The sequence below is a fragment of the Cinclus cinclus genome, chromosome 11 (assembly GCF_963662255.1).
Source record: "Cinclus cinclus chromosome 11, bCinCin1.1, whole genome shotgun sequence".
Lineage (NCBI taxonomy): Eukaryota > Metazoa > Chordata > Aves > Passeriformes > Cinclidae > Cinclus > Cinclus cinclus.
The window spans coordinates 23,269,655-23,293,707 of record NC_085056.1 but is presented as its reverse complement, the minus strand read 5'-3'; the positions used below and the strand labels follow the sequence as shown (position 1 = coordinate 23,293,707).

Genomic DNA, 24,053 nt, shown 5'->3' with positions numbered 1-24,053 from the left:
TGCCTGGAAAATCCTGGAAATAGTCCCATTCCTCATCTGAAAGCTTCTGTGTGTCTGGCTGAGGACACTCAACCCACAAGAGACCAAGGAGAGCTCAACCCTGAGCTTTCCTTGGGACTTGCCCTTGGAAAACTTCTTTGCTGCGTTGTTTCCAAACATGTTGCTGCAGGAAAGTCTAGCTCTTAGTTTGCATTCTACATTTTAAGTAAATTTTAAGTTCAGTGTCTAATGGCAAACCCCTGGATGAGGGTGGGTGCTAGCAGGAAGTAGAATTGACTGCCAGCACATCAACAGCAGGGATGGAGCTCCAGCCAGCCCCTGGGGCATTCACAAGCCTGGGCTCCCTCTGGGACCAGGGCCAGGATCCAAGGAGCTGTGGCAGTGAGCAGGAGGTTCATCTTCAGGAAATTTCTTAGAGGCATTTTCACTAAAATACCAAAGAAAAAAAAAAGTTTTTACCCTGAGAAAATTTACTTCATTTTCCTATCCCCACTAAAAGATATGTAAAGCTGGGTATAGTAAATATATAATGATGTTTGAAAGGAAGCAGCATCCAAATTATTAAAATTGCACTTGGATTTTCTGTAAATACTGAGCAATTTTTAACTGTAATCATCATTCAACACTCCAAAGATTGACACATTTATAATTAATATTTAGATGGGAAGTAATTATATGATTCTTACTGCTATATAAATTATACCATTCCTGAGTCATAGGCACATGATGAGACATAAGGTAAGCATGCATTTTTTGCTAAGTAGATGACATTAAATATGTAGTTTGCTAGAATGAGACAATTCTTCTGCAGTTCAGCAAGATTTTCAATATTCTCAGTATACTATACCCAAAAGAACAAAAAGTTACCATTTTGCATTGCAGAGCTGCTGGCAGGCATTGCTGGAAGGTAGGCTCTGTTTCACATTTGTGTTTTTAACAGAGAGAACTGCTGCTCTCCATAAAGTATTTGTTTAAGCAGTTTTGTGGATCCAAAGTACCCGGCAAAGAGAGAAAACTCTACCCCACCTCTGAGGGGCCAGAGATGCAGAGAGTGCCCCAGTCAGATTTACTGGTAGGAGAATCAGAAGAGAGGGGAAGCACAGGGTGGTTTGTGCAGAATGGGATTTGCTTTCACAGCTGTGAAAGCTCCTGCAGAGCTGCCTAGAACAGGGCAAGGCTCTGGGACCTGCTTCCCTTGGGCTGCTCCTGGGAAGGGCCAGGGGGAATATAATGAACCCAGATTAGAAGAAAAATGTGATTTTTTTTTTCCCCTGAAAGTGAGGCTCTTCCAAGTACCATGACCAAGCTGAAGGCTCTTCTGCAGACAGCACAGAGGGCTCCTCACACATGGCAGACAAGTCCCTACTCTGTTACTGATGCTCAGTTTCTCTGCATGGTGGGAAACCCTTTGGTTTGGCTTTTAACCTTTCAGACAGGGATTTCCCAAACAATTCTGCGTCTGTGGTTTACAAAATAATCTGACTTTAAGCAGACTTCTGATGAGAATGGGAGATTTACCTATTACTTCATGTTAGCAATACATTGGTAAAATTGTAGAAAACTAATCCAAGTCTTTCTTCCTTTAGTAACAGTGAAGTGTCCCTGGCACTGTGCTCTGGGTTTGGCAGCATTTCTTACACATCTGCCTGCTCCCTCTTGTGGCATGGACCACTCCATAAAATCCTGTTATCACAGAATAATCCAAATAATCCCAGTTGCTCTGTCACATGGATATGGGAGCCAACCAAAACATCCACATCCACACTGTAGCATTTTTCCAAGTTACCGTTGAATACCTGGGTTATATGATTCATTGCAAACATATACAATTAAAATGCAAACTGAATTGAAGGCAGTGTGCTGCCTTCTGTGATATCTTACCACCATCACTTGCAGGAGTGGTTTGGCATTTTCTGCTCTTGTTCATCTTTTTAACTCAGTGATATCCCACAAAACTTGTGGGAGAGTTTATAAATTCAAACAGACAGCACTAGAAAGAAAAAAAAATAGCTGTAAAACACTACAGAGAGAAGTTTGCAGCTCTGAAGCTGCTCCAGCAGCTTCCAATGTTACTACTAAAAGTGTTGAAATTCCTTGTAATGATGCAATAAGAACATGCTTTCATTTATTGAAAATATTGCAGATTTTGGATAAATCTCAGCAAAGTTGGCAGTGATGTCGAGAAATTTGTCCCCTGCTATCAGATACTATCCTAAAACCCTTGGATAATTCTAATACCAGTGCTAAAACCCAGGCTTAATATAGGCCTTTGCTTTATTACACCAGTAAAATCAGAAAGAAAACTGGAAATGCTATTTCTTGCTACATGGTAACAGCCCTGTATTTCTGTAGTCCTCTCTCCTGCTTCAATTTTTAGTATACTGATCTTATAAAGAACTTTTAGTAAAGAACACACATGTATTTGGGTTTGCTTCTGTGCTTTTTATTTTACAAATCTGGGACCACCCACAACTCAGGAACTGCTGAGGAAGCAACACTGTACTTCATTTTACCTGTGTCAGAGGCCACAGGAACAGGCACTGGAGCAGGCAGGTCCCTCCTGCTCTGGGGGACAAGTCAGTGTCCAAGCTCAAGAAGGGCAGAGTCAAATTACTGAAGTCAGGGCACTGAAAATAGCAACGTATCACCAAGAGAAAATATGAAAAAGCCAGGAAATAATAGGCCAATAATCCCAGAAATATTGAAACAGATCATTTTTTTAGCACAGCAAGGCAAGCAAAGATGTATTTCCTGAATGGAAACCACATCCAGCTGATCTAAGTGGTCTTGATACAGTCTGACAAATGATTCCCCTCCTTAAACTACAGAAATAATTTCTATGTGAAATCATGACCACAGACTTCTGTGTATTAAAATAATTATCATCATATGAGAGAATATTTATCAATTTGTGAAGTCAGACAAGTGCATAACATAATAGTGGCCACAGGTGGTGACTTGAAAATTCAGATTCCAAACATCAAGATTAGAAAAGCACCTGGATCACAGATGTATTTCCCAGCTGCTAGATTCAACCTACATTTAACCCTACGGCAGGACACTTGTCAGCCCCACAGCAGACACAAATCTCATTTAACCCCACTGCAGGACACTTGTCAGCCCCACAGCTGACTCAAATCTCTTCCAGCTGTTTCCCAGGCCTGGCCCTGGGATCCAGAGGCAGCTCCAGCAGGAGCAGATCCGGCCCAGGGATCGTTCCTTATCTCGGGGGTCTCCAGCAGGGCAGGCAGCGATTGCAGTGTCAGTGCTGCGTGCTCGGCTGACCCTTGGAAGGAGAGGGAGGACAGCCCCACAAGGAAGGGGCTGTTCGGCAGGATCCAGCAGTGATGAGAGCAGGACTGAGCACTACCCGGACAAAAGGGAATTCCAGCAGTGGAAGATCGTGATCAACTCAGTGACCACCTACGGCAGATTGAATATTTATCAAATGAATGTAAATGAATGGACCCAGAGCAGGGACAATCCCCCCTGAGGGCCAGAGACACAACCAGCATAGAGGGGTCTGAACACTAATCAAGATAAAAGTTATACCATTTGTGACCAATGAATGCTGATACCTCTGTTAAAATGTACAAATGGTGCAAACTTTGGATGATCAGGGAACTTTTAGATGAGTTACCAGCAGCTCCCTCCTTTGTGCAAACCAGATTAAAGTACAGAACTGGCACTGCGTACGGTGGAGCCACCGACAGCCCGGGACATCCCCACGCACGCCTTGCCTTGCCTTCCCTTCACCTCACCTCACCTCAGCGCTCCTGTCTCGACAAGCCCCGCCCCGCCCCGCGCGCAGCCTGAGCTCTCGCCACCCTCCCGCCTTTCACTTTCGGTTCGCGGGGCTCCGCCCCCCGCCCTGACTGACAGACTGGAGCACCAATGGTCACCCGGCGCGGGAGCGGTGCCGGCCAATGGCGGCGCGGGATGGGCCGGCGGGGCGGGGCGGGGCCGGCGCCATGGCGGAGCCGGCGCTGCTGAAGGAGTACGTGTCGCAGGTGGCGGCCCGCGCGGCGCAGGGACAGCTCGCGGCCTGCGCCGATCCCGCGCTCAAGGCCCGGGCGCGGCGGCTGCTGGGTCCGGGGCGCCGCGGGGCCCTGGACGTGCGCGGCGTGGTCGAGCGCTGCCGACGGGTGCGGGGCGGCCGCGCCCTGCGCGACCTGCTCAGGGCTCTGGAGCTGCTGGAGCTGCTCTGTGTCCACCTCCTGCTGTGCCCCTGGCGCCGGGAGATCCGCTCCCTCAAGGTACGGCACTGCCGCCCGCCCCGCGGCTGCGGGGCCGCTTTCCGGGCCGGGGCTTGGAGCGGCACCGGGAGGTGGCGCGGGGTCAGGGGCACATCCTGCTCGGGTTATGGAGCGGGGTCAGGGGCACATGCAGCGCTGCTCAGAGGTGTTCAATGGCCTTCACAGGCCTTGTCACTGGGGCTGGGAGTGCTCCGAGGGTTGGGAAGGGAAGGGACCTTGTTGTGGTGAGATAGCAGAGAAGGTAAAAGGTATTCTGAAAGGTTTTGCCTTGGATCACACTAAGCTCTGACCAAAATCTGCCTATAAGCAGGGATGTTTTTAGCAGTGGCCATCACCAGTGGCTTGGTGCCAAAGGCCAAGTGGGCCAGTGCCTCTCTGGCCCCTGATCCCAGTTCAGAGCCTGCTGCTGGTGGAGTGGGAAGCTCCCTGGAAAGAGGAAATGCTGTTGTTTTTTGCAGCAGGGTGGTCACAGTTTGCCCACTTCCCCAGCGCACTGAAAACATTTCATGGCCCAGAAGACACAGCCATCTTCACAAATCCCAAATTAAACAGACTCCCCAAACACCTAAATGCAAACTTACTGCCCTTGCTTTGGCAACAGGTTCTGGTGAAGAAAAGTAATTTATTTGCTTCTTCCTGCACTTAGGTCTCACCTGTGGCTTCTCAAACACCTGTAAATTTCTGTTCTTCTCATCCATCTCCCTAAAACTGGTCTACTACACTTAGTGGGTTCAGCTTTTCTTAGCACAAGAATCCTAGGCTGCATTAAAATTAAACTTTGAAGACCACCGTGGGGTAAGACAGCCTGATGCAGGCCTGAAATAATTCTACTGCAAGGCACAAGTTGCAGAACAAACAGTACCTTGTGCACATACAGATTTGATTAAAAGCTACTGAGATACATGGAATAGTATTTTCCATATCCTGCCACTCACCTGCTCTGATGTCCCTGCAGTGCCTGCAGCTGCCCCCCTCCAGAAGGAACAGAAGATGAGTGCAGGGCAGATTGACTGATTTATCTGAGAGTTATACTGTGGTCATTCTGGGGGCCAGTGTTCTTCTCCTGAACCTCCTGCTTGTGACACTGATGCTTGGGGGTCAGCCTTGGTCTGACCCAGGCTGGGCAGCCTGAAAATAAGGTACCCCACCCCTAGAAATCCTGACTTTGCATTCCCACCTCTGTCCTGTTCTGACTTGCCAGGAGCTGGTCATGCCCAGCTCAGAAGAGTCTCTCCTGTCACAGGGTTTGAGACAAAACTAAAAACCACTTCCAGGTTACAGACTAGGCCTCATGCCTGGGGTAGCTCTAAAATCAGGCAAACAGTTTTTTAAGTTGTTGCACAGCAGCAGCATTTTATTTGTGTTTTGGAGGCAGTTTGTGCAAAGAGAGGTGTTTGGACAATATTTCTGTTAGAATAGTCTCTCTTCAGAAAGGTGCTTTCAAAAAATAGCAGTTTAATTCAAGGGTAGTAAAGTTCACAGCAGGAGTCTGAACCATGGAAAAAGAAAATGTTACAGATTTGTCACCAATTCAGAAATGTGATTCACAGTGAGTGAATCATGTCTGTTTCTTTAGAGAAGTCCTCAGTGATTCATTCTGTGAACCTCTGTTTCAAGATCTTAGGTTCAGTAGAACCTAGAGAACCTAGTGTTGTAGAACACAAAAGTTTTACCTCTGAGTTTCTCTAGTTCGACTAAAATTGTTTCCTTACTCTCTTCCTTTTTGAATACTCTTAGCCAAGACCCCAGCAGGTTTAAACAGGCACAGCTTCACTGAAACTGATGTGCTGTAGCAAAGCTACAGTGCTCGAGGGGTTGCCAAAATAATGCTGTTAGAAAAGCCTCACTCACTACAGTTCAAAACTCAGACTTCTAGAACACAGTTTTTTGAAAGCTGTAAGCAAGTTTTGAAGTATTTTTCACCTTTAGGAAATAAACTCTTTCATATTTCCCTGCACTTACTCCCCCAGTGTACACCAGCTTTTCCATGTTGCGTTCTGTTCCAGACCTTCACTGGGAATTTTGTCTACTATATCCAGCCAGTGCTCCCAGAGGACGTTGTGAAAGCTGTCCTGGAGAAAATAGGTTATGTGGCAACTACAGCTACAGAGTTTTCACTTGTCAAAAAGAGAAACAATGAGGAAACGAAGCAGACTGCATTTGAGATATTCCTGGCAAGAATCGAGTGTGAAGCCATCCTCGAGATGACAAATGAAGAAAAACATGGCAATTTGGAGAAGAGCCTGCAGCATGGAGCACAAACATATCGGCATCGAGGAGAGGAGGGTGAGGAAGATCAGACACCCCAGAGAGGAGATACTGAAAGTCTGGGAAATGAAGGAAACAGTGAGACACCTTTGTGCCTTGTTCCCCAGCAGAAGTGCTCAGCTACCTGTGCTATGTCCTTTGAAGCTGCTGGGAATCTGAGGATCAAAGGGCATGTGGCTCAGTCAGCAGCTGCTGCACCCCCCGGCAGCCTTCAGGAGCACCAAAGGCAAGGCATCAACACCGCATGTCTCCCAGGCAAGTGCTCAGACAGCGAGGACTTCCTGATCACATACAGTGACATTGTCATAGGACAGACACCGATCTTCAGTGAGACTCTCTCTCCAAAGGCTTTGGAGAAGGAGCCCAGAGCCAGGCTGAGTGAGGAGTGTGCCCTGGCAGGAGCTGCAGAGGCAGCTGCAAGAGTGCTGGGGCCTGTGCCTCTGTCCCCAGGAGCCAGCGGCCCCCCAGCCTTTGCCATGTTTGCTGACAGCTCCTGTGACAGCAAAACAACCTTGGAGTTTGAAGCTCCAGGAGTCCCAGAAGGATCAATTGAAGCAGAAATTAATGATGCCATAAATTGCATAGACCCAGCCCCTGGTGATGAACCCACTGAGCTGAAGTCTCTGCCCTACAGGGACTTTTCCCAAAACTGCAGAGTCCCCAGGGAAGAGGATGTTTGTGAGCTGTCTTTAACCTTCACAGAACTACAAATCAGGGATGCTCAGGAAGAACTTACATATCCAGTAGAGGAAACTGGCCAGCCTGAGGCAGTGGCCTATGCAGGAACAAGTGACAGGCACGTTAGAGAATTTCATCTCCCCCAAATAAAACATCCATACCTGACTAATGCTGAGCTTCACAACAGAGCAGCGTCACGCACTGAGCCACCTTCAGCTCTGTGCTGTACTGCTGGGCACTTGGAGGATTCCACTACTGATGCTGACAGCAAGAGACTGCTCATGGATCCTGCTAAGGCACACCCAGCTTCTGAGTGCTTCAGGCATGTCAGAGAGCCCCCCAACCTCACCTATGTCCCCCCGCAAAGCATTGATGTGCAGCCCTCACATGGGGGCAGGAGCAGCACTCGGGGCAGGAGCCTGGTGCAGCCTGCAGGTGACTCTGCTGGAGGCAGGGAAGGGAAGCTGGAGAACTGTCAGTCCCAAGAGTCTGACACCCAGGAGCCTTATGTCATCATTGACAGAACTGACCAGGCAGTGCTGTGCCATCACACCTGAGTCTGCAGTGCTTTGTTTGTAATTACCTGGGGGGATTGTCCTCTCACCGTGGCCTTGATCCTGTTATCAGGAAGATGATTAGCTTTGTCAAAATAGTTAAAAAAAACCCAAACCACATCACTGCTCTGGGACAGTAAATAGCAGCAGTTACAGAAACTCTTAATGGTTCCTTTGACGAGAAAACCTGAATGGTCACCTTTATAAAGGGTAGGCAAACATCTATAAATTTCAGTTCATTTAATTCATCAGTCAGATTCCTTCTGGCTGTTCTTAATGCCAGATATGTTTCTTCAGCTGGGCATCCTACTTTTCTGTTTTCCCTTCACAGACCTATTCCTGGAATACTCTTCCAGTACAAGGTAAATTCTTCTAAACTGGAAGACCCAGCTTTAGAAATACCATACTCGAGTGTACTCCTGTTAACTCTGCATTCCTTTGAAGCTGTGTTGGAGCTAATCTTCCTCATGACTACAGTTGAAAACAGGTTTAGAAAGTTTGATAACATTCCTTTAGCTTTAAAGAGGGAAACAGTTCTGTCAACACCTGGTTTTGTAGAGGCATTAACCTATGTTACAGGTTTTGTATCTGCCTCCATTTGTTACCAAAGTATTTTGTGGCCACCACCACAATTTCCAAGAGAAGCCTTAAGCATTATAACTGTTCACTGACACCAGGGAGAGAGGTCCAGCTACACCTGTCATTTCTCTTGCCCCTGCTCCTGACTTAATTCTGCACCAGAAGTTCACATAATTTTTCTGCAGGCCAATTCATCTCACTAAAATGAAGGGAAAAGATCTCATTCTTTGCCAGTTTAGAGGCAGGAAAAAAATTGCTCAGAGAAGGTTCCCAGTGAGCAGCAGAGGCAGGGTCAGGAATATCCTGCAGGTGGGAGTGCTGTGTGGAAAGCTCTGGAGTGTTGGATCAGCTGGAAGCTGGGGTCCCAGCCCTGAGAGCCTGTGTCACACACAGCTCTGAATTCATTTAGGAAAGCACACTGCTACTGTGTGCACAGTCTCCAGTGTTTCTTTATACAAATATCTCCAAGGGGTGTCAGAGGGTGGTAACCAGTGGCAGGACAAGGAGCAATGGCCATAAACTAAAACACAAAAGGTTTCATCTCATCGTGAGGAAGAACTTGTTTTCCTGGTGGGGGCAGAGCCCTGGGGCAGAGCCCTGGAGCAGATGCCCAGGGAGGCTCTGGAGTCTCCCTCTCTGGGATATTCCAAACCTACCTGGACCCTCTCCTGTGTCACCTGCTCCAGGTGACCCTGCCTGGGCAGGGCTTGGACTGGCTGACCTCCAGAGGTCCCTTCCAACCCTAAAAGTTCTGGAATTCTGTGATACACTTGTTAGCTACAAAGACACTTTAATACCGCTTCAGGTAGCTTTTTCAGTAGTACTGATATGTATGCTGGTTTGGGCTGGGGTAATTTTCTTCACAGTGGCTAATAGGGAGCTCAGTTTTGAATACAAAGAAATGTACAGTTAAAATATTAGCTAAAATTAATTGTGATTGACTTTCATCCCCCAAAAAAATCAGAGGCACACACATGGACTGGACTAGAAAATCCTTGGGGAACTAAAATACAAAGATTTGCTTTTTGAACAACTAATGGTTGAACTTCTGTCATCCCCTGATTCCAGCAGCAGGAGAAGCAGAACCTTGCCCAAGGTAACACCAAGGGACAGGACTGCCTTCAGCTCTGGGTGGGGGTTGTGAGAAATGGGTGTTAGGAACGAAAATCATTCACAGGGCTGTGTCCTGGCACCCTTTAGTCTGCAAGATTCTCTGTACTAAACAATTAAGTCATATTTTCTGTGCTGTGCAAAATGTATGACCGTAGTGAAATTAGAATTAAGAACAAACTGCAGATGACTGAGATTCAAACATATAGGACCATTTCCAAAGAAAGCGTTCTTCTGGACTCTTAGAGAAGAAGTTTTGAAAGTTTAACAGAAGGTATCAAGAATATCTTGTACCCCCCTACAAAGAAGCTGCAATAAGTAAGATCATTACTTAGCAGACAAAATCTTACTTTTAAGCTCAAATTCTAAAGATTACAAGGGAGCAGTAGAATGGCATTCCTGGGATCACATGCTTTAGTACCAACTCAGTACTTTACTAGGAAATGCTCTCTCTGTTCACTTGCCCTTATTAAGTTGCAGTGATTCACAGTTCATCAGATGGGAATAACAGCTGCAATTCTTGACTGGGTGTGGTTCTTTCAGTGCAATGGGTTTTAGGCAAGCCACAACCCTACAAAAGCAGTGATGTCCAAAAGCAGCACCAGAAGATGCAGTGAAAAGCCACATAACTGAATGTTTCCATCCTGCACTAAGTGCCTGACAAATGTCTGTACAAAGTGATCAAAGTGCTAATGAAGCCTTGCTTGTTCCAGCTAAACTAACCAAAACCAGTAGGGAAAAATACACTCTGTACTTCCAGGATCATTCCCCTAAAATTATCCAGAAAATCCATGTGAGAGCAGTCCAGGTGCTGCATTGAAAGGATTCCCTTGAAGGCAACACAAAGAGGGTAAAGCACAAGTGAAGGGCAACTCACCATTTCCTTTAACAAGTCCAAGAATGAAACCCCCACTGGTTTTCTCTACTCTCTGAGTACTTACAGGTCATAATAAACTGATCGTGATATAAACCAAAAAAACCACCTGCATGTTTCTTTACAAAAAGAAGTAAAATCAAAGAATGCAAACCAGTTAAGAAATCAGTCAGTTGTCCCACGCACCCTGTATTTTCACTGTGCCTCAGTTTAGCCAGAGCAGGGCTAGGGATCTCATAAACACAAATAAAATAATAGCTCTAAAAAGTTAGCTGAAACCCCCCCCCCCCCCCCCCCCCCGGGCCATTCTGCAGTCACTTACAAAAACTGTTTTGAGGGGTTTTAAATTTTTTTGCCCTAAATTCAGTGGTGTTGGGGGTTGGTTCTTTCCCTTTTCCCTCTGTGGAATTTTCCCCATTGTCATGCTAAGATACCTGTTGGCTGGGCCCTGATGGCAAGGGGGAGGGGAGAGAAGAGGGAAACCCTGCGAGATTCAAACAGCCAGAAGAGGAAGCGGAAGGCTCTGGCTCGCCCCATTTCCCCAGCAGAGTTTGGACGAGAAGGACGATCGCCGCCTCTGACCCATTCCTGCCTTCCCAGCGGCGGGAGCCATCCTCACTGCTGTCGGACCCTGCCCTGCTGCCTTCTCGCTGTAACCTGCCATCATCCAGCACTCTGCTGAGTCGGGACCGACGCCGTGAGCGGAGGGCTCTCTCTCCATCTCTCTCTCCCACCTGGGACAGCGCTGCCATCACCCCCAGCCCTCCTGCAGCTCTGCGGGACCTGCCCGTCCCCAGAGCCGGGAACTGCAGCTCAGGGAAAAGGTGCCTGCAGCCAGAAAGGGACTGGGACTGAGTTACTGTTCTGTTTGTGGGCAATTTCATAGCTGTTGTGTTCTTGTTTGTCTTGTTAGATATACTAGTAAAGAACTGTTATTCCTACCCCCCATATCTTTGCCTGAGAGCTCCCTTAATTTCAAAATCATAATAATCTGTAGGAAGGAAGGATCATATTTTTCAGTCCAAAGGGAAGCTTCTGCTTTCCTTAGCAAACACCTCTCTTTCAAACCAGGACAAGTGGGAACTACCAGTGTGCAGCTCTCTTCAGAAGTAAGCTGTATTATGATGTCCTGTAGAGCAGAAAGAACTTCCTTTCTTTGAATTCAATGAAATTGCAGTAATGTGGGCAGGATTAGAGAAAAGCACCATTTCAAACTGGTAAGATCTGTTTAACAAAGCTACTTTAACTCAATGCACTGCATTTGCTTCCTCCAGTAATAATATAATGAACATCTCTGGTATGAAGTGTGTACAGCCTGGGCAGGAATGGGTCATGGCCTTGCTGTGCCCCAAGCACCTGATAGCCACTCAGGATGTGCCTGGAAAGGGGAACACAGGAGCAGAGGGTAGGGCAGCACCTTCCTGGAGGCAGTTTCCTGCTCAGGTGCCCTGTTCCATGTTGCCTGTTCCATGGTGCCCCCCACAGCACAGGAGCACGAGTGGGCAGTAGCCAGAGGCCCTTGAGACCAGCAGGACTCAGAAGGCCCCTGACTCCTGCCAGGGCGGCTCCACCCGAAGGCTCTGCAGGGCCCTCAGTGTTACAGCTGGCAGAAGGAATCATCCCTGGGCAGGGATACAGAATATCTGCAACCCTCGGAACCTCTGGTGGGTACCACCCCAAGGGATCAAGAGTGAACATTAATCTGACCATGGGCATCAAAATTCCAACAATCCTGCCTCATTGCTGTGAGATCTTTCTCTTGCCTTCCATACTAAGTGGCGTTTTTGTACTTGAATAGAAGAGACCCCAAAGAGCAGCACCACTCCTTTCTACTGCAATTCAATTGTTTGAAAATCACAGAACCAGTGTGGTTGGAAGATGCCTCAGAAGTCACTTGAGTCCAGCCTGTAACCAAGCGTTCTGTCACCCAACCCAGAGCACTGAGTGCCAGACCCAGATTTCCCCCTGGAGCTGCAGTGCAGGACCCGGCCCTTGAGCCCTTGGACCTCATGGCAGTGGCTTTGGCACATGCACCCAGCCTGGCGAGGGCCCTCAGCAGATCCCATTCCCACCCAACAGGTATCACCCCAATTAGCTGAGGGTAAACTCTGTGCCGTCCTCCAGACCATCCATGAAGGTGTTAGGACTGCTCCCAGCATGGATCCCAGGGGCATCCCATTCCCACCACTGGGCCCAGCCATCAAACAGTTCCCTTCCCAGCCAAGGATGACCCTGGCCAAGCTGAAGGCTGCAGCTTTTCCAGGAGTTGCCATGGGAGAGGGGCTCAAAGCCCCTGCAGAATTCCAGGGAGATACATCCCCAGCTTTTTTTTCCCTCATCCACCAGGAGGGGCACCTCAGTGTGGAAGAGGAGGTGGGCCAGACTGGCTTGGGCTGATCCCATGCTTAGCCTGTGGTTATTCCATGTGCCAAGTGCTCACGCTCAGGATGATCTGCTGGGCACCAAGGCAGGCTGACAGCTCTGTAATAATCAAACCTCCCTTGTACACACACTGGCCATTGGGTGTTGTTTACCTCAATTCACCCCAAGGAGGTTATTAAGGGAAAAGAAATGTCAGGTACTCTTCCTCAGAGAGGTGTTGTAAGAAACCATTTATTTCAAATTACAAAAACAGGGCTGTCTTTGGGGAAAAAAAAAAAAGAAATTTCTTCTATGAAGCAGCAGCAAAGTGGGAAATGAGGGAAACAGCCATATTTTAGCTGAACAGAACTAACACAGTAAAGCTGATGGAAAACCTAAAAACACAAAGGGAATTGGCTCATGCTCTGTTCCTGATTGGTATATGATCATTTCAGAGCTGCAAGTCCACAGCATTCGACAAAGCATAATGCAGAAACAATACTCATGTTTAAATATTAAAAATACCAAACCAGACTTAAGGAGATGATTTTTGATCCAACAGTCACAGGCTTCTATAAACGGTGTTGCCTGTTAGGCGAGTTCAGTATTTGGTCCCGGTTTTCTTCATACTTCTCTATCATTTTCTGCATGTCATGGTCAGCTCCAATAACCTTGGAAAGAAGAACACTGCAAATAACTGACACCATAAAACTTGGTTTCTTTTGAGCAGAACAGAACAGAACTCCCAGTGCAGCCAAACTGGGATGCTCCTAGGGATCTGCCCAATCTGCTTTCTGCTGGGAATTTGGCATTCCCTGAAAAGCTACACAGATGATCCTGCAAGCAACCCCAGTGAACAGCCCCTCAAATTCCACTGCAGAGATGGCAGACCCCACTTTAATGCCATACACTAACAGTTGTCATGTTTGTCAGAGGTTGTCCTTCTCCAAAGGCCATCAGAAATGCAGATTTATTTACTTTTACCACTAAACAATGTTCCTGTTATTTGGAAAGCACAATCTCCCACATGGCTAATTGGTTAAAATAATACTCACAAGTACTGGGCAGGAGACTTCAAACAGTGCACGTTTAATGAGCCACTCTTCATAGAGCTCGTGAATAGCTTCTAAATATTCCTAGAAAAGAGGCACTGGAATAACACAAATGCCTAGGGATGACACACACATTGCAATCTTTATCCATTTGGGAAGTAGTTAAGAGACACATATAAAAGCCTGCAACACGCACCTTCCGCTAACAAAAAAAAAAAAGCATCAGAAGGTTTTGAGAAAAATTAATTCCCAGTACAAAGTTTAACTCCAGGAAGACCTCAAAGACATAGCTTACAGGAGCACAGGGTTCTCAGCTCCTTTTAAGATCAAGCAACCACGAGTCTCTCCCACAGGTAAAATGTGGTTCAAGGTTTCACAGAGAAAAATACAACAAGGTAAGGACAAAAAGGGCAAGGTTGCAAAGAATATGTACAGGAGGCACTTCCTGTGACAATACATTTCTCTAAAATTCCCACTTCACTTTCTCGTAACTCAGTTTCCTCTAAAAGCTCTTTTGCCTATCAGCTGTTTTTTTTTTCTTCACAGAGACCACTTTACATGGCTCATTCATAACTGCTCCCCTCCTCTTCAGCAGAGCTGCAAAATAACACAAGGGCTCTTCAAATTCATCACAGGAGGATTTATTCTCAAGGCAAAGTTTCACATGGCCCAAAATTTAGCTCTTTGCACAGGTCTTCAACTGACAATTGCTCCTCTTGAGCCACCTACCCAGAGCTGCAGAGGGAACTGCATTTCTGTCTGGTCAGGCTTCCTTAGAAGCCTTGGGGCATAGAGGGCCATGCTGTAAATTGGCACAGAAAGTCACTGTTCCACCCACCACAGTTTGTTTTATAAAGCAGATTCCCAAGCTCACGATTTTCGAGGAGTTGATTCTTTTCAGCCCCAGCAGAGACACTTTTCATGCACAATCCTGGTGAGAGCAGACAACAAAGTGCCCCCAGAAATCTCAGCACCTGCAAGCCCAGGAATCCGTGCTTCACCTGGGTGATTTTGTGCCATATAATGGTACAAAGGCAATTGACTTTTACATCCTGGAGAAGATTACCAGTTGATTAATACTGCACCTAAAGTCAGCTACAGTGCACTGACTACTACAGCAGAACACCTGGGAGAGTCAGTGTGCATGACAGATCATTTTTAAAAATAAATGAAAATTCAATATTCAGCGTTTAGTTTGCAGTGGGAACAGCTGCACCACACTTTGGCAATAGACTCGGGATACAGTTTTAGTATTTAGACTGAAATAATTCTGTTTTCAAAGTTCCTTGTTAGCACATATATCAGAGGAAGTCCTTACCAGGGGTATGACTTTTTCCTCTTCCCTGCATCGTGTCTTTAGCCTCTCATAACAAACTTTAGGCGATGTCTGCAAATAAACTGCAGGAACAAAAATTTTAATAGTTATGTTCAAGGATCAGCTTTAAAAGCAAAGAAACTCACTTCACAGACCATAGAAGGGAAGGATCTTGGCTTGAGTACCACCACTGGACCTCTGCTTTGGCACCAGCAGGAACCACCCACAAACCCAAGCTGCCTGATGGTGTTTACTTTTATAGTGAATAATGGGATTATTTATGAGCCAAGAAACAAGAATTATTTTTTTTCTCCCAGAAAGGACACCCACCAACAAACAGAGCCCTCTAGATCCATAAGGATGTTACCTATCAAATCAACTGAAACATCAGTGTTGTTCTGGATCCAGTCAAACCATTCACTTAGGACAGCATAATCCACCTCTGGCATTTTTCCACTGCACAAACACAAGAGGCATGCTCACTGAGCAGCATACAGAGATCAACTCCAAACTCTCATTTTGTTCACCTGACCAGAATCCCTCCCCATTTACTCCAACATCTGTGAAAAGAAGGCCAACATTATGCCCACCCAAACTGAAGGCCACAAAACCCATTGTTTATAAAACAGAAAGACCAGGTCTTTTCCCTTTTTCTTTTTTTGAGTACTCAATGGTATTTATTGCTCAGGTTCTCTTTATCAGCATCAGTTCAAATCTGCCCCAGGGCATGTCACCAGAAAGGCTGGATTTACTGAGCAGCATCAACAATTCCTTACAGAAACCTCAGTAAAAGGCAGCAAAAATATAAGGTCAATGTGTCATTAAGTTTACTCCCACTGTAAGAAGTATTTCTTACAGGAGTAAGGAGTAGTGAAATATCCAATATGCTTAACTGGAACTCTGAACTCGGAGCACAGAACGTTGGAGACAAATATCTCAAAAGTTATCTCAGCAGCAATAATAAAGTATCTGACAACTCCAGTAAAAGGGAGTTACTGAGGACATGTTAAGAATAACATACTCTGTTTTTAGAAGTGTATCAATTTTCACTTATTACCATATTCCTGATTGTCAAATATTACTAATTTTACAGTGTCCTCTCTTCAAAACTGGTGACAGTAACACATACTCCCTAGTCTTTCCTAAACGCTTCTGCAGCAGAAATATCTTTAAAAAGATGGAGTTGGGAGGCTCCTGTGCTCTCCAGCTGAATGATTAAGACCAGTTACGCCATTTGAAATAGGACTGAAGAAAAATATTCCACCGATTTCTAAACCTGTCCCCTGGTAACTTGCTTTGACCACTGGCAAAACTGAGCAAAAGTAATAAAGACATTTCCCTAAATATGGAGAAAAGCAAAATCCCTGTCCCTGTTTGTACCACCTCGCCTCTTGGTCTACCACCCAGAAATGGGCTAACACTGGTCACTGCTGCTCTTCTAATACATCAATTCTGGGTAGCAGGGATCTACATCCGCCAAACTCTGATCGTGCTACTTTTCTCCAGGATAGATGGGGGAAGCAGGAAGGTTGGAAGAATCTGGAAGTAAGAAAAACTCCACTGTTCTTACCCTGAAAGACAGACACATGCAAGTCAATTCTGCATTGACCTACCCTGCAGACAACACACCTCTGCTTTCCCTGGGGAATCCTGGGAGGACTCTGGCTCAAGATACGTAAAGATCCAGGGAATAGAAAAGACACAAAATGGTGTTTACATTTCCTAAGTTTGCTGACATTTGGCACCTACCAAGTCATGGATTCAGAGGCATAGTAAACTGCAGTGCTTGCCTACAGCACACCCTGCACACTCATGTGCACACATTTAAAACCCACCCATCACAGCCAGATTGATTCGTTTTTTAATATGCCACAGAATAGCTACTCCCATACATTCCCCAGTTATTCCTTGTTTCATTTATGATCCTTTTACACATCCTTTTCTTTTGGCTTGCTGTTGGTACTATCAGCTGCCTCCTAGCTTGCTGTAGCAAAACAAAGCAAATCCTTTTTTCCAACATTTTAAAAAGTGCTGAAACCACAAAACATCTTAGGCGCCCTTAAAATTGTTGGTATTGTTACATTAATTCACAGAGTTTACACAAACAGATTTAGCCTCATAACTACTAAGTCTTTGAGAAAAAAGCATTTTGACTACAAGGAAAAAAGAAGTCAGTAACTAAAAATGAGGATATTCCAGGCCGCTTGCATTATGTGGACTGGGATGAATAATGTGAGTCTCTCCCCACTTACAAAGGCATTTCCGTGGCAGACAGCTGCTCACGCAGCATGGATGACACCTCGTGGCACAAACTGGGTTTGTCCTTCAAGGCCACTGAAAAACCCACTAAAACCCATCTGTCACACACATACACTCCTCGACAGAAGGAGCATTCCAAGCAAAGAAACAAACCCCTGATTCCTGCACTATTTCAGTTACCTTGGGGTGAGTGAGTTACACCTAGGACACATAATAGGTGATTCTTCTTTCTTTACTCACAGCCTACCAAGGCTCGCAGTCTATTGCGATCCTGTCAATCCTGATTCTGAGCAAGAGCACAGAACTTCAGTCCCTGCTTGCAAGAAATGCCAATCCTGGATGCCAGGCTGGATAACACTGCCCAGTTCTCTCCCTCCTGCAGTCTTACGCTTTATATTCTTGTGGGGTTTTTACCTGTTCAGCACGTGTTTGATTCAAGCAAGATTTGGGTATTCAGCTGGAGAGCAGATAACTTCAACAGATGGTGTCTAAATAATACTGAGTAATATAAATAAATATTCAGAAGCACTGCTGAAAAAGGTTTTCCAGAGCCTTACAGGAAGGGGGCAGCACATGCCATACCAAACATACTGCCACTCCAACACAGAACGGGCAGATTTCACAGGCCCCTTAAATGCACATTACCAAAGAAATTATCATTTGATTACAGATATATTTAAAATAATTAATCCAAGAAAGTCAAGCAGAAAACCACATCCCATACCTTCGATACAGGTTTTCCACAAAAATGTGTTTTGCACTGTGAATCGATCGCTCCATCATCCTTACAGGGGAAATCTGCAACAGAAAACTGGACTCTGTACGTTTTCATGCTCATTTCTTTTCACACTCATATGGCACATATGAAACACAGTTTTCAGATCTTGTGAGAAACAACCTTACTGGGAGGGTGGGAGCCACAAAACAAACAAGGACTCCTGTTCTTACTCTAATTTGTTACTCAGACACCAGTTCAAAACTAAGCGCTCAGCATTCAGCTGAGCACTGGAAGGTAACTCAGGGTACAAAAAGGCAGCAACCCACTTGGGATTTGCAGAACTATGGGAACTATTGCTCCCCAGATTGCTGCCCCATCCCATGCATTGCTGGGTCACAGCACAGGGCTGACATCAGACACATTCAATAAACGAAACAGGACTTTTAAAAGAAATAATTGCAGCTGACGGATCCAGCCCTGCATGTGTTCCACCAGCACTTCATGCTGGAGCAGGGAGATCATCTGATACTCTTGGGCCTGCAGAGCAACTTCTCACCCAGGTTTCTGCACATTAACAAAGCACAAATGGCTCCAACAAGGCTCAAATAACAAAAAGGCTCTGACTGAAATACAGGGAAATCCTCAGGAATTCTTGAATGAACTTCTGCTCCAACAGAACAGGATTTCTACTGTCTTGGAAAAACACCTCTTCCAAAAACCTAATGATTATATATGCCACTTTCAGATTTGGCACTGCTAAAAGTTTGCCCCAACGCAAACTCAGAAAACGGAACGTAAGAACATTCAGTAAAATATAAGCTTGGCATCTAAGACCAGGTTTTGTAATCAGGGAATGGAAGACAGCATAGAATGAAACAAAAGGTGTTGGAAAGAGAAAAGAATGAAGAAATCTTGATAAAAGGTAGGATGTGATATTTTATATTTAAAAAAAAATAATAAAATTACAAGGAGAAAAAGGATGTAAACCTGAAAAAGGAATAGAAAATAGAAGTATTTTGTATATACAAAAGCAGCAATGGCCATATTTGTACTAGACAGCACGGAGCAGTACTATGAGTTCTAACATGAGATTACTTGGTGTTTGCCAAAGATTTGAAATAATGAAATTACAGACAAGTTCACGGCCACAAAATGAGGAAGAGATTTGTGCAAGCCTAGCTCTGGGGGGTGTGCCCAACCAGCAGGATCGGTTTGGGGAAGTTGTGAGCAGGCAGGAGGCAGAGGTTTTATCCCCAGAGCACACGCAGGGGACACCAATGTCTGCACCACACAAGTTCCTACTTGCTGCAAGAACAAAGGATGAACACACACAGCATCCTAACTCTTGCATACAAGGTTAAAAGGATTTAGCACTCATAACCACATCTAATTACTCTCAAAATTAAAAGAGGTTTCCTTACCATGGGCCTTGTGTGCTGCTCCAGCATGGTCAGCTGGACATAGCTCTGCAGAGTTATCCCCCACCTTGAAGCATCCTGGTACATTAAGCCCTGGGGTCAGAGATAGAAGCAGGACAGATGAGCATTTGTTAGGACAAACACTTCTTAAGAAGTTGGGTATTAGGAAGCTTTTGCCCTACAACAGCATTGCTCTAAGTGCACTAAAACATCAGGTTTGACAAGTGATCATTTGCTCTCCACAATGGAGACGAAGAATTATGGCCCTGTACCTACAGAGTGGGAGGCTGCCTGAAGTCAGCAGGAATTAGTTACTCTGCACATGGAACAGCTGGAACCAAGTAACAACAAAAAACCTATCTACTACTCAGTTTTTGTGCATTGACAGACTCTCAGTACACCCAGTGCATCCAGAAATCATCCAGGGTTCTAAGTATGGTCTGGGCCTCAGAAAACACAGGCAGCTGTTCTTCCCAAAGGATCCTCACAGCAGCTCTCAGGTAGCTGTTCCACTTTCTAATTGCTACAATTCCACACACACACATAGAACTTACAAGCAACAATCCATCCTGCACAGCAGAGAAAGGCTCTCACTCAAAATAAAACATCATTCAGTGTCTGTTCGCTGAGGTGACAAGTTTTAAGGCAGCAGCACAGCTTCACACCACAGGTCTGACCTCCTCCTCTCCATTCCAAGATCAGACTTTCCCAGTGTTCCAAGGCCGCTCTGGTGTTGTGCAACACGAGCCCCACCCTTTCACCAACAATCCCAAAGGCATCAGCAACCCCCAGGAAGGGCAATTTACTGGTCCAGAGGGTCTGTGCTAACCAGCACGGTATTTGACACATGGTAGGGAAAGTATGGTTTGGGGTGTGTCCACACCACAGACTGCAGAGCCCGAGCACAGAGTCCTGCCTCTACCACCATGGGGTCTGTGCAGAGGGGCTGAGTCCCAAGCACAGCACTGACAGCAGGGACCTCTTCCAGCAGCCCAGCAGCTGGGACCCAGGGACATCCCTGGGGTGGAACACTTCCAAGAAGCCTTGGCCACCCAAAAGCCAACACAAGCCCTCAATACCTCGCTGGGTTGAATTTTCCTTATCTGCAGCAGCCACGGGATCACAGATTCTTACAGTGTTAAGGGGTTGGAAGGGACCATAAAAGATCATCCAGTGCCACCCCTGCCATGGGCAGGGACTGCCACACTCAGGGCTCACCTTGCTGGGAATTGCTTTAACTCACACCCCGCTGGACACCCAGTCCTTGACAAAACCACATTTTATATGCAATCTTTCTACTACATGCATGTCTTAATTGCAGTAGAAGCTCTTTTTCTGTGTGGAGCTTTAGTTTTTGCTGTGTAAGATTTGGATCACACCTCATGCAGCAGTTTTGCTGGCTGATAAAAAGCCATCACACATGTCTTGCTAGAAGAATAACCGCTGTAACTGCAGAAATAATTTCTGCCCCTTACCAGGATATTATGACCTTGAACATTCCTCCACTTGCTCAAGGGTTCCTTCAAAACCTGGTTAAAAAGAATTACTCCATGTTAAACACATCTTAGAGTCAAAATACTTAATGTGATCCTACAAATGTACAACTATTTTTAAGGAATACTTCTGTAGTAAATCACAGTATTCAGGACTTGTATTGGAAAGCTCATCCTTAAAATCCAGCACTGAATTCTGTGACACAACAGGTAATAATGAGCATTGCTAAAAATAGAAAAATGCCAATATCCAACGTCCTCTTAGCACTTTTAAACACTGATTCGATAAGCCCACCCCCTCACAAATTAATTCCTCAGAAAGTAACACCCGCCAACAAAGGAAGAGGATCAGATGGCTACCACATTCATGTTCATTTTATTTTTGTGTTCTAACAAAATGTATTCAAATATTTTATAAAATGAATCAGAAAAGCTTCTACACTGAATAGATAGAATCACGAGAGATCTGTCTGGTTCAAACAGGGTCTAAATCTGCAATAATACTGTACAGTCAGGCCTAGGAGAATCTCATCAGCCTGAACACTTAAGCAGCTACTTAAAAATGCTGCACTGTATGCAAATTAAAGTCTGTTATCCTTTGGATTAACAGTTAAGTACTTCATAAGGACAATTCCTGTTAAATTCCCAAATAACATCTGGCAAGCTAGCATTTCTAGGAGGACTCCTAAAACTTATTACCAAATGTGTTACCAGGTCTGCTGGGGAAACCATTAATAGCTGTTGTACAAAATCAACTGTTCGCTGAGGCTTGACCTTGATTTTGTTTAAAATACAAGCCTGCCCTTCCCCTCACCTGGTTCTAAGCAACATGAAATCAAATACCCCATCAGTCTAAGAAATCTCCTGAAACAGTTCTGACAGGCTTTCCTTCTTTTAAAAAAGCCATCTATTCTCTGGGACCTCTGTTACAGGACATGGGTATTGTTACAGAACAATTCTTTGCTTTGCTTTTACCGGACCCATCTAAGATTTCAGTGACATGAAATGGCAAATGGGCAAGTCCAAACGTGCCCATGCTCTGCAGGTTGCTGTTATTTTATAAAGGTACAAACTTCGATTCACAGGTTTTACTGGTATCTTGGCATCCACTACATACCACACGTGATCTACATTTCTCTGCTGCAATTTGACTGTAAAAAGTTGGGGTGGTGCCCCAGCAAGCCCCTGGCTCAGCCCCTGATGCTCCCTCCTCACACACCCAAGGACATGCTGTCTAAGACAATCAGCTGCTCAGGTAGGGAAATAAGGACAAAGAAATGCACACCCAGTACCTCAATGCTGGTAGTTTGTGCAAAATAATCCAGGCATGTTGTTTTTCCACTTGCAATGTTGCCCTCGATACAGATCTGGTGAAAAACAGAGTCACTACGAGACCCACACCGGGCAGAGCAGTGAACAGCGTGTTAGAAATGCACCCTGCCCATTCCAACGTGCCAGCTCCGTGCTGGGAAGAGAAGATTTCATGGGAAGGCACTGAGGATCCATTTGGATGGTGTCATTCTCCCAGACCACCACTTTTTCCCTCCCTGCTACCCGCACAGCCAGGCCCTGCCCTGCTTCTTCCAGCTTCCTTTCCCTCCCTCCCCAGGGCCCCAGGGGGTTCCAGACGGTCACCTGCTGCTCCTCACTCTGCCACAACCCACCCCAGAGACCTGACTCCCAACCTAAAATAAGTGCCAGTTGAAATAAGCATTTCAGCATCCGTTATATAGACAGCTGAAACCTTAAGAGGGTCACGCTTTTATTTTCAGAAACCTAAATAACTAAAATAAACTTAAGAGAATTTTTTTCAACTGTCTTGAAATAACTTGGAGCCCAGGGGGGTTACAGAAGGCTCCACATGCAACACTGAACCCAAACTGCCACCTGTCTTGACAGAAGCCCTCACAATTTTTGCATAGACCTCTCACAGTTTTATTACAACTTTTCAGCGTAGCCTTGCACAGAGCATGACCCAGTAACAGACCCAGCACTACACAGTGACACAGCTATGGCCTACAGCTGCCAATACACACGCACTCAAATTATAATGGAATTACAATCAAAGAGGCTGCACTTTTTGTTTTCTGAACAAAATGCAAATACTTACAGTTCTCTTTCTAGCATCCTTTTTTATCAGACGCTTATCTAGAATGGAAATAAGCAACAGTTAAAATCAAAGCGGTCTTCATAACTTAGTTATTCTGAGCCTCTTAATGCGAGACCCTCCGGGACATTTTTAGGTTGCCTACGGCTTCATATGACTATTTTCTAAATTATCGACCATCAGGGTTTTAGGTAATTATTGGGTCATGTAACAGACGCATTGCAGCACTGACACAAGATTCAGCTGAAGTTGTCCACGGTCCCTGACACTGCCAAGAGTGCAACAATGAGCGCTCACGCTTCCACCGGATTTCTGCTACGTCTGCTGCTCCTCAGTGGGTTTGCACAGGGGAAAGATGAATTTTGGAAGGACCAGAATTGGAGCAGCCCACACTGGCCTCACAGTCCGGCGGGGAAAGGGTGAGGATTACAGAGCAGCTCCCAAACAAGCACCTTACGCTTCAACAAACGCAGTAAGAAACCTGCCCAAGCGCAAGCTGACATTAGACCCTTCACCCAGCCCAGCACGGCAGGAAGGCAGGGAAGGGAAGGGCTCGGCAGTGACACCCGGTCAGAGCTCCAGTCTGACCCCGCTCCTGCTCCCCCAAAGCCACTCCAGGGTCTGACCCCGAGCCCGGGTCTCATCCCCATCCCGCTCCCGCTGTCCCGGAGCCGCTCTCGGGTTACCCCCGCTCCCGCTGTCCCGCAGCCGCTCCAGAGCGTCCCGAGGGCCGGCGCAGAGCCGAAGCCGAGCCCAGGGGCGGCCACCCGGCCCGGCCCGGCCCGTCCCCGCGGTGCCGCCCCGCACTTACGGCCGGCAGCGGCGGCGGCGCGAGGCGGGTGCGCTGAGGGGCCCGGGCCGGCACCGCCCGCGCCCCGCCGGGCCCGCGCCCAGGCCGCGCCCCGCCGCCACATAGCCCATCCCCGCCGCCGCCCGGAGCCGCGCCGGACCCGCTCCGGCCCGCCCCGGTCCTTCCGCCGCCGAGCCATCGCTTCCTCCCCTCGGCGCTCG

General features: G+C 46.4%; 3 protein-coding genes across 3 annotated transcripts in view; 2 read left to right on the top strand and 1 right to left on the bottom strand.

Annotated features, from left to right (window-relative positions):
- LOC134048172 (uncharacterized) overlaps positions 1–3,493 on the top strand; it is a 53,335-nt gene extending 49,842 nt beyond the window's left edge. The window contains 1 exon segment of the mRNA XM_062499772.1: positions 3,160–3,493. Within this exon segment, the coding sequence (XP_062355756.1) occupies positions 3,160–3,493 (334 nt within the window).
- A 478-nt stretch (positions 3,494–3,971) lies between these two features.
- LOC134048171 (uncharacterized) lies at positions 3,972–10,597 on the top strand. The gene is made up of 2 exons (XM_062499771.1): positions 3,972–4,256; positions 6,263–10,597. The coding sequence occupies exons 1-2, from the start codon at positions 3,972–3,974 to the stop codon at positions 7,757–7,759; spliced, it is 1,782 nt and encodes a 593-aa protein (XP_062355755.1). The 3' UTR covers positions 7,760–10,597.
- Positions 10,598–12,781: 2,184 nt separating this feature from the next.
- On the bottom strand, positions 12,782–23,990 carry LOC134048195 (thymidine kinase 2, mitochondrial-like). Its single transcript, XM_062499809.1, has 10 exons — positions 23,854–23,990; positions 23,046–23,083; positions 22,228–22,302; positions 20,918–20,971; positions 19,446–19,535; positions 18,031–18,104; positions 15,415–15,503; positions 15,051–15,130; positions 13,736–13,816; positions 12,782–13,351 (listed from the first exon to the last, which is right to left on the bottom strand). Exons 1-10 carry the CDS (start codon positions 23,954–23,956, stop codon positions 13,253–13,255), a joined length of 783 nt encoding a protein of 260 aa, XP_062355793.1. The 5' UTR covers positions 23,957–23,990; the 3' UTR covers positions 12,782–13,252.
- Positions 23,991–24,053: the final 63 nt, after the last annotated feature.